General features: G+C 43.8%; 1 protein-coding gene across 1 annotated transcript; it reads right to left on the bottom strand.

Annotated features, from left to right (window-relative positions):
• Nucleotides 1-2090: 2090 nt before the first annotated feature.
• On the bottom strand, nt 2091-7037 carry LIAT1 (ligand of ATE1). The gene is made up of 3 exons (XM_087972680.1): nt 6939-7037; nt 5047-5210; nt 2091-2760 (listed from the first exon to the last, which is right to left on the bottom strand). The coding sequence occupies exons 2-3, from the start codon at nt 5177-5179 to the stop codon at nt 2249-2251; spliced, it is 645 nt and encodes a 214-aa protein (XP_087828806.1). The 5' UTR covers nt 5180-5210; nt 6939-7037; the 3' UTR covers nt 2091-2248.
• Between the last annotated feature and the right edge of the window lie 3722 nt (nt 7038-10759).

The following is a 10759-nucleotide window of genomic DNA, read 5'->3' on the forward strand; positions in this document are numbered from 1 at the left end:
GTGTGCGTTTTTGCATACACAAAACACACACCTGGCAAGGTTTTTCACAATCTGGCATTTTCCCAGCATGAATTTCCCTAAAGACAGCATCAGTTTTCATAGGATTCAGAGTAGATTTTTTAAAAACGTCTGTCTTGCAATAGTATTCTGGAGTAGGTGTGCTCTGGGCTCTTTATAAGTTGCATGTATAAAATTGAATCCTTTGTATAAATCCTTGTTTCTTTTTAAAGAAAAAAGTCTCACTCGTGTCATTTTTCAACAGGAATGCTTTGAAATAATTGTGTACTTTTTAAAGGTTTCAAATGTGTGATTTAAAGCTTGTCAGGCCAAAGATAATTTGCTTTCGAAATCCCTTTTTCATGCCATAATAAATTATCTGAAGAAAATAGCCTGAGCTGTGCTGTTGTGTGATGGTGGTGGGTTAAATTGCTTAGCTTAGTTAAAAGAACTCTTTGTTTTATTTCAGCGCTGGGAATTATTTTCATTCCCTGCCGGTAATGAGTCCCAAACAGTGAGTCCCCTCGAGATAAGCACCCACCTTTCTTTCCTTTGAACTGCTGCCAACAACTAGAGTGCCAAATGAATTATAAAAAATCAACCGAAGTACAAAGTCCACACAGAGCTTCAAGGATTAATCTGAACAGAATGAACGACTTTGCTTCCTGAAAAGGGTTCTTCACCTTTGCCTGTCCTTTATATCTTATGGGAGGGGCAATCACCTCCCAGCCTTACTCCTGAGTCGCTTTTCTCTCAGCTGCTCTTGCCTTCTGGCAGCTCTGCGCACACGCGCACTGGGAACAGGCTCCCGTTGTTCCTCAGCCTCACTGCTGCCAGACTCCGGAGGCTCCGGAGTCAGCACCCCACTCCCAGATAGTCCTGGCCCCATCTCCGCATCGGGCATAGGACCTTCGTCCGAGTCCTCTCCAGACTCCCAGACTGGTCCCCGTTCTTCCCCACTGTCCGATTCTGCTGCCGTCTGCGCAGGCTGCCGGCGACCCACAACAGCATGGACTTCAACTCCCAGAATTCCATGGTTTATAGGTAGTTCTTGACTTACAGCCATTTGTTTAGTGACCATTCAAAGTTACAACGGCACTGAAAAAAGTAACATAATGACCGATTTTCACACTTATCCCCTTGGTCACATGATCAAAATTCTTGGTGACTGGTTTCATATTTATGATGGTCGTAGTGCCCCGGGGTCACGTGATCCCATTTTGCAAATTTCTAACAAGCCAAGTCAATGAGGAAGCCAGATTCCCTTAACAATTGTGTTACTAACTGAATAACTGCAGTGATTCATTTAACAACTGTGGCAAAAAGAGTTGTAAAATGGGGCAAAACTCACTCAACTGTCTTGCTCAGCAGTGGGAAATTTGGGCTCAATTGTGGTCATAAGTCGAGGACTACCTGTATAAGGAACATTTCCCAGAAGAGGGAAAGAGAGTTTGAGGGAAACCTGTCCTGAGATTTTTTATTCTTCCCCTCCCCAGGACTACCAGTAATCCTCGACTTACAACAGTTCATGTAGTGAATGTTCAAAATTACATTACTGAAAAAAGTGACATATGACCGTTTTTCACACTTACGGCCGTTGCAGCATCCCTGTACTCAGACGTTGGCAACTGACCCATATTTATGACGGTTGCAGTGTCCCGAGGTCATGTGATCTGCTTTTGCGACCTTCTGACAAACAAAGTCAACGAGGAAGCCAGATTCACTTAACAACCGTGTTACTAACTTAACAGCTGTGGTGATTCACTTAACATTAACAACCGTGGGAAGATAGCTCATCAAATGGGGCAAAACTCAACAATTGCTTCGCTGAGCAACAGAAATGTTGGACTCAGTTGTGCTCATAAATCGAAGATTACTGTGTAATCATTCCAGGAAGTATTTGCATTTTTGAATAAAAAAATACGCACCTGAGCCCTTGGATTTTATCTCTTGCTCTATTTATGCAAATAAATTTGTTAGTTCGGGTCCTGCCAACCTATTTGCCATCCTGAACACACCTGTGAAGAATATCCCTTTTGTGCGAATTTCATGCGTTCCCTTCGCATACGATTTATGCAAACACGAGCAGGTGCGACTGTCAAACACAGCGTTTTATTCTCCAACACAGAATTTGCAAAAACCGAAAGATACACCTGGATCATTGCAAGACCCTCAGGCCAAAAATAATAACTCTGATCTTTCACTATGGCTGTAAAATAAAAATAAAAACCATGCTCAAATTCGGGGCATTTCACAGAACACCCTGAGATTTACTGGACGGCGACGCCGACAGTGGCTGCATTGGGGTTTTGCTGCCCTGCTTCGAATTTGGACGCTTTTTGTTTTTGGCGGCCATAAGAGAAGATGATTTACTCTTGTGTAAGGAACGCTCTTTCTCCGTCTCAGCGACTTTGTCCAGATCGGGCAGCTGCTGGCACGGAAAGGGAGAATCCAACCGGGGGTTTTGCTGCAAGAATTCACCATAGCGTTTTCTTCGGCTCAACCGATAGTTGCACAGCCTCTCCTCTTCGGCTTTGGGGTCGTCCAACACACCGTCCCAGCGAAGGCTCTCGTTGGGCAGGATGGTGTCTCCTGGGGCAGAGACCGAAGTGGCCGAGGAGCAGGCCGAGAGCGAGTTCCTGGTAGCTTTGCCTGGTCCTCGCTTGCTGTGACCTTCCTGCGCTTCATATTTCCAGCGCTGGAGCAAATCCAGAGGAAATATGGCAAAGATGGATTTTTTCTTGACTTGGCTGGAATGCTTGTCTGTTTTTTTAAAAAAAATCAAAATGAAAAGTGATTGGGAGCAATTTTGAATTTTTACAGGATAGGGGTCCTCGACTTACGACCATAGGTGGGACCAAAATTTCCACTTCTAAGTAAAGTGGATGTTAAGTCAATCCTGCCCAATTTTACCTTTTTTGGCATGGCTATTAAGCAAATAAATCACTGTGGTACTTTTGTTTTATTCAGAGTTGAATGTTATGCCTCAATAATTTGTAGGGGCTTCTGACATGAATAAAGAAAGAATTGCACTTGTTAAGTGAATCATGCAGTCATTAAGCGCATCCGGCTTCCCCACTGACTTAGCTTGTCAGAAGCCATTGGGAAGATTACAAATAGTGATTATGTGGCTCTGGAACATTGCAATTGTTGTAAATATACGCCAGTTGCCAAGCTCCTGAATTAGGATCAAGTGACCCTGGAGATCAATCAATCAGAATATTGCTGGATCACTAAAAATCTCCAAAGACTTAAAAGGATCAGATACTCATTTGCTTAAATGGGGCAAAATTCACAACTGTGTCAGGGAATTGCAGAGTAAGTGTCCAAATGAAGTCAGAGACATTGACACAAAATACATAAATAAATAAATTTTACAACTACATATAGAGCAAACTAGATAGTCAAGCAAACAGGAGCATCCTGAGGTAAATCGACACAGCAGGAGCATCCTGAGGTAAATCGACACAGCAGGAGCATCCTGAGGTAAATCCACACAGCAGGAGCATCCTGAGGTAAATCCACACAGCAGGAGCATCCTGAGGTAAATCCACACAGCAGGAGCATCCTGAAGTAAATCCACACAGCAGGAGCATCCTGAAGTAAATCCACACAGCAGGAGCATCCTGAGGTAAATCCACACAGCAGGAGCATCCTGAGGTAAATCCACACAGCAGGAGCATCCTGAGGTAAATCCACACAGCAGGAGCATCCTGAAGTAAATCCACACAGCAGGAGCATCCTGAAGTAAATCCACACAGCAGGAGCATCCTGAGGTAAATCCACACAGCAGGAGCATCCTGAGGTAAATCACAGAGCACAAAAGGACACACAGAAGAAAAAGGCAGGGAAAAAGGGAAACTCCCCCTTTACATCCACAACAACCAATCACAGTGCAGATTGCCTCACGCAGGAGCCAGCAATCTCCAACTAATCAATCACAATTGTGTGTTCTGGCTCACTGCACAACTCTACTGTTCCAGCTACTAAATTTAAATATCTTAACAACTGTCTTGCTTAGCAACATGAACTTTGGGTTCAATTGTGGTCATAAGTGGAGGAATACCTGCATTTCTATGGTATCCGTTTCGCTTATCACCCGGGCCAACCATCGGTTTCCAGAGCCTGTAGGTATCCCTCTGGACCATGCCAAAGGGATGGATCTGTGAGCTTCCATAATAAATTTTCCCCCGTCCCTGATTATAGAATTACAGGTAATTCTTCTTGACTTACAACCATTCATTTAGTGACCGTTTGAAGTTACTGGAAAAAGTGACAATGACCATTTTTCACAATTACAACCATTGCAGCATCCCCATGGTGGCATGATCAAAATTCGGACGCTTGGCAACTGACTCGTATTTATGACGGTTGCAGTGTCCCGGGGTGGTCATGGGATCCCCTTTCTGCAACCTTTTGACAAGCAAAGTCAATGGGGAAGCCAGATTCACTCAACAACCACCGGTTACTCATTTAAGAACTGCTGGGATTCATTTAACAACTCTGGCAAGAAAGGTCGTAAAACGGGGCAAAACTCACTTCAAAACTTTTTTTTGCTTAGCAATGGAAATTTTGGGCTCCACAGGGGTCGTAAGTCGAAGGCTACCTCTTCCTGCCATGCAGATAGTACAGCCAACGACTCTGTGCAATCCTAGAGGTTGCTGAGCTAAAAAAAACAGGATTGCTAATGGCCCCTTCAGAATAACAGAATAATAGGGTTAGAAGGGACCTTAGAGGTCTTGTAGTCCAACCCCCTGCTCACGCAGGAGACCCTATACCATTTCTGACAAATGGCAGTCCAATCTCTTCTTAAAAGCCTCCAGTGTTGGAGCACCTACAACTTCTGGTGGCAAGCTGTTCCCCTGGTTGTCCTCACTGTTAGGAAATTTCTCCTTAATTCTAGGTCGCTTCTCTCCTTGATTAGTTTCCATCTGTTGCTTCGTGTCCTGCCTTATGGTGCTTTGGAGAATAGGTGGATCCCCTATTCTTTGGGGCAGCCCCTCAGATATTGGAAGACAATGACTGAAACATCACTTAGATTTTATATACCTGGAACGCTTTTCTTTTTCTTCTTTTTCTTGCTGACTTTCTTCTTGCTAGGCGATGGGGGCAATTTTGCTGCCAGCTTGCCGCCTTTTACTCCCTCCCCATCAGACATGGCATCCTGCCGGCCCGCCTCCATCCTTCCAGGAAACCGTTGTCGGCCGCTGAGCCTGAACCCAAGACAAACAACCAGGACAGATGTGTGGTTATTTTTCCTCTCTCACAACTCTGGCGCTGCAGCCGTAACTCTTTAAAGAAATAGGGTGTCAAATCCCGTTAAGCTATAAAAAAATCTGCACAAGAACGGAGTAACTATGTAGACTGGCGAAGCACCCCCTAAACCACCAACTAGCGGACATTGTCGCTGTTGCTATTATACAAGTAGTCCTCAACTTACAACAGTTCCCTTAGTGACCGTTCAAAGTTACAACGGCACTGAAAAAAGTGACTTATGACCGTTCTCCACGCTTACGACCTTCAAAAATTCAGTGATCAACATTCAGATGCTTGGCAACTGGCCTGTACAGCCAGCCAGTGGCTATGCACAGCAGCTCTCTGGGGCTGAGGACCCATGGATGGGTGTTCCGACCCATAAAGGCCTGCCTGGTCTCCAACATTAGCACCCTTTCAATGCCGGGTGAAGGCTTTTAAAATTTCCCCAGGCTTTCTTTTTTTAAAATTGCATTTTAATTCAGGTTTAAGTTTTAAAAGTTTTAGCTTTTAGGTGCCTATTTTGCAGTGGGTAAATTGGCCTAGTGTCTTTATTGTTTTTTTTTTAATTTGGTTTTACTGGGTAGGTTTTAATTCAAATAGATTTCTTTAATTTTTCATTCTTTTTTCTATTTTTGTTCCTTTCTTTTCTTCTTCCTTTCCCTCCCTCTTTCCATTTATCCTCTCCATGCCTCCCATTTTCCTGCCTGCCTCCTCTTTTCCCCCTCCTTTTCCTTCCTTTTCTTTTTCCTTCTTCCTTTTTTCTTTTCCTTTTCCTTCCTTCCTTCCTTCTTTCCTTCCTCCCTCTCCTCCCTCCCTCCTTCCCTTCCTTCTTTCCTCCTTGCTTCCTCTTTCCCCTTTTCCTTCCTTCCCTTCTTTTCTCCCTCCTTCCCTTCCTTTTCCTTCCTTCCTTTCCTTGCTTTCTCCTTCCCCTTTTCCTTTTTTCCTTCCTTCCCTTCTTCTCTCCCTCTCTCCTCCCTCCCTCCCTTTTCCTTCCTTCTTTCCACTTCTTGCTTCCTCCTTCCCTTTTCCCCTTTTTTCCTTCCTCTCCTTTCCTTCTTCCCTCCCTCTCTACTCCTTCCTTCCTCTTCCACTGTAAACTGCGCACAGAGCTTGGCTATTGTTTGGTTTTAAAAAGTATAACCGAATTATACATTTTATCATTATAATAAGTAGCACTTAGCTTTATATAAGTCTTCACAGTTTAGAGTCAGCCTCTTGCCCCCAACAATCTGGGCCCTCATATTATATTAGTTATTAGTATTAATTTCCAATTGTTATAAAGTAGTAATTAATAAATAATATTGCTAATAACAGTTTTTTGTTACTTTTTTCATTTTAAATTAAATATTCATTTTATTACTCGTGCTATCAAATCTGTATTTTATTTATTGCTTTCTTTATATTAAACCTTCATTATTGTTATAATCATACATTATTATATTCATTATTATATTCAGAACATTATTATATTCATTGTTTATTACTTTTATCCATCGTCGCTTTTTAATTACATTTTATGGATTACCTTTTTATTGATTAAAACATAATGGCTCCCTTCCTCCCCCCTCCGCCCTAGGCGGGGGGGGGCGTCTCTCCTCCCCCTCCCCCCTAGAAGATTTCGGAGACCGCCCCTCCCCCTTCACCCCTCCCCCTGCACCCCTTCCCCGCCCCCCCGCGGGAATTACAGGCTCGCGCGGGGTGGGGGGGCTCCCCTCCTCTCGGCTCTCCTTCCTCGGCCGGCGCAGCGCTCTTTCGCCGCCTGTCGGTGGGTCGTCGCGTCTCCACGGCGATGCATCTCCGAGGCAACGGTGCTGCGTCTGGCTTTGGAAACCGCCCTCTTGGAGACTCCATCCGCTCAGCGGCAACTGACAGAAAGTAGTCCCGGCAGACAGACAAAACCCTTTGGGGTTTTTTGTTTTGTTTTTTGTTTTCTCGACGCCCGGGGATTCGCACGCGGGCCCAAGAAAGATAAAAAAAAGGTGGTTAGAAGAAATGACAGCTCAACATATAGATGTAAAACAGAACGGTTTTTTTTTTTAAATTAGGTATACTGCTGGGGAAATAGAATAAAAAAGAATTGCGTACTTAATGTTACATGTCAATAACAGCAGCTAGATTCACATATGCACAAAACTGGAAATACAAAAGTATACCCACAGATAGAACAGAATAGAATTCTTTATTGGCCAAGAGTGATTGGACACACCAGGAATTTGTCTTGGTGCAAATAGAATAGAATAGAATAGAATAGAATAGAATAGAATAGAATAGAATAGAATAGAATAGAATAGAATTCTTTATTGGCCAAGTGTGATTGGACACACAAGGAATTTGTCTTGGTGCAAATAGAACAGAACAGAACAGGAGAATAGAATAGAATAGAATAGAATAGAATAGAATAGAATAGAATAGAATAGAATTCTTTATTGGCCAAGTGTGATTGGACATACAAGGAATTTGTCTTGGTGCAAATAGAACAGAGAATAGAATAGAATAGAATAGAATAGAATAGAATAGAATAGAATAGAATAGAATAGAATAGAATAGAATAGAAAATAGAATAGAATAGAATAGAATAGAATAGAATTCTTTATTGGCCAAGTGTGATTGGACACACAAGGAAATTGTCTTGGTGCAAATGCTCTCAGTGTTCATAAAAGAAAAGATACATTCGTCAAAGTCAAAAATCATCAGGTACAACACTTAATGATAGTCATCGGGTACAATAAGCAATCAAATCATACTAGGAAACAGTCAATATAAATTGTAAGGATACAAGCGACAAAGTTACAGTCATACAGTCACAAGTGGGAGGGGATGGGCGATAAGGAGTGGTGAGATTAATAGTAATAATAGTGCAGACTTTGTAAATAGTTGGACAGTGTTGAGGGAATTATTTGTTTAGCAGAGTGATGGTGTTCGGGGGAAAACTCTCCTTGTGTCTAGTTGTTCTGGTGTGCGGTGCTCTATAGCATCGTTTTGAAGGAAGGAGTTGAAACCGTTTATGTCCGGGATGTGAGGGGTCTGTAGATATTTTCACAGGCCTCTTTTTGACTCGTGCAGGATACAGGTCCTCCATGGAAGGCAGGTTGGTAGTAATTGTTTTTTTCTGCAGTCCTAGTTACTCTCTGAAGTCTTTGTCTGTCTTGTTGGGTTGCAGAACCAATTATTAGAATGTGCCGAAATGGACAGGTTAATAATGGAAATTAAGGATAAAGAGGAAACAGAGTAATATTTAACATGGGATCTACTGTAAAAATAGTTAGAAAACAGATGCAGAGATTAGTAACTCTATAATGGAAAAATAGTAACAAATATTTTGTTAATATTTGTTAATAGTTGTTTAGAAGTAAATACAAATAGATAGATAGATAGATAGATAGATAGATAGATAGATAGATAGATAGATAGATGTGATGACCCGGAGTGTAACACAAACATAACAAAATCCAAAATGTAAATAAATGTCCTTTAATGCCTCCAACTTGGCCCCACTATTCAATAATTCTCAGGTGGAGATAAAATGTATTCAAAAATAGTCTTCAAAATAAAGCAATACAGTCCGAACTTAATAAGCAGATAGAGATGAAATAAAAAACTAAAACAAACTACAATGAAGGAATTTCCACAAGGGACCAGGTTAAGTAATTACCAACTTCAAGGAGATAACAAGGCACAGTCTGTTGGAAGGACGCCAACCAAGATAACTTCAGCCCAAAATAGCATATGCTTTGCTTCTGGCAATGTTGTGTTGTAATTGTCTCTCTTACATGCTAGTCTCCCCAGCTGCAACCAATGAGGGGATCAAGGCCCTTTCCTCCCCCATAGACCATGCCATTCACGTCTCTCCCTTATCCTCTCCTCCCTGCGTGCCCTAGGATGCAGAGGGGATGGGCATGGGTCTTCCTCTGACTTCCCAGTCGGCCTCTGCTCTTCCCCAGACTCCTCCACAACCTCCGGAGCCACACCTCCACTCCCTGTTGGCTGTTCCTCCTCTCCCTCAGAGTCCGACTCTAACCAGGGCATGACAGATAGAGATAGATATGTATATATGCTATAAGTAATATGACTAATGGATTGTACTTGACTACAGATTGTAGTCTACAGAGTGATTAGAGGTGAAGACTATATGGTACAACTATGAGAATAGCGGTTATAATTATGATGTAAAATAATATGTATATTCAAAAGAAATTGCATTGTATAATTAGGAGAAAAATGGTTACAATCAGGGTGTATAAAACTATGAATGCTTAAATGAGATTTGATACAACAGTACACTGGCGTTGCAGAAATGGAAACGTGATGTATAATAAATGAAAATGTATAATTAAAATAATAATAATAATAAAAAAGAAAGGACATACATGCAACTGCATGCAATGTGTAGACTTCTCCTTATTAAACTCAGACGGTGTGGAAAAGCTAAACGAAGCAGGGCGGGAGCTGATTGTCCCTGCATGGAGAGGGCGGCATTTCCCAACTTTGGACCCGGTTTCCAATGGTGGACTCCAACTCCCAGAATTCCCCAGCCAGCAATCTGAGCTTTCCCAGCCTAGATCTCCACCTTACAGGCAGTCCTCGACTTACAACCATTCATTGAGTGACTGTTCAAAGTAACAGCAGCCCTGAAAAAACTTAGTTAGGGCCAGTTTTCATACTTACGACCCTGGTCATGTGATCAAAATTCAGAAGCTTGGCAACTGACTCATATTTATGACGGTTACAGTGTCCCAGTGTCATATGATCCCCTTTTCTGACCTTCTGACAAGCGAAGTCAATGGGAAAGCCAGATTCACTTAACAACTGAGTTACTAACTACACCAGTGGTTCCCAAAGTGGGCGGTACCACCCCCTGGGAGGCGGTGGGATGCCTTAGGGGGTTGCTAAGAGGCAAGGGGGCTGGCAGGGGGGCGTTTGAGGCGCCGGCCCTACAGGTTCACCCATTGACTAGCACTGCTCCAGAGCCGGGGCCTCCAATGCGGAAGCGGTGGCACATTATGTGCCACCGCGGCCGCGTTCAATGCGCTGCCCCCCTGCCGCCTCTTAGTGCCCTTCTGCTGGTCCCCTTGGGGATGGTAAGAGGTGGCAGGGGGGCATTCGAGGCGCCGATCCTGCAGGTTCACCCATTGACTGCAACACCGCTCCAGAGCCGGCGCCTCCAATGTGGAAGTGGTGGCACGTTATGTGCCGCCGCGGCAGCGTTCAATGCACCGTCCCCCTGACACGTCTTAGTGTCCTCAAGGGGGATGGCAGAGGGGCGCTAAGAGGCAGCAGTGGGGCGTTCGAGGCGCCAGCCGGCCCTGCAGTTTCACCCATTGAGGCGCCAGCTCCGGAGCGGTGCTACAGTCAATGGGTGAACCTGCAGGGCCAGTGCCTCGAACGCCCCCTTGCCACCTCTTAGCATCCCCAAAGGGGCCAGCAGAAGGGCGCTAAGAGGTGGCAGGGGGGCAGCGCGTCAAACGTGGCCGTGACGGCATGTAACATGCCACCGCTTCCGCATTGG

The sequence above is a fragment of the Notechis scutatus genome, chromosome 1 (assembly GCF_049901735.1).
Source record: "Notechis scutatus isolate UNSWTSFEM ecotype Mainland chromosome 1, rNotScu1.2, whole genome shotgun sequence".
Classification (NCBI taxonomy): domain Eukaryota; kingdom Metazoa; phylum Chordata; class Lepidosauria; order Squamata; family Elapidae; genus Notechis; species Notechis scutatus.

What these genes read in the sequence shown, in the direction of transcription:
- LIAT1 (XM_087972680.1), bottom strand. Translation starts at nt 5,179, where the DNA reads ATGGAGGCGGGCCGGCAGGATGCCATGTCTGATGGGGAGGGAGTAAAA. An exon ending in GAAAAAGAAAAGCGTTCCAG is followed by an intron (nt 2,761 to 5,046) that starts GTATATAAAATC and finishes TTAAAAAAACAG; the next exon opens with ACAAGCATTCCAGCCAAGTC.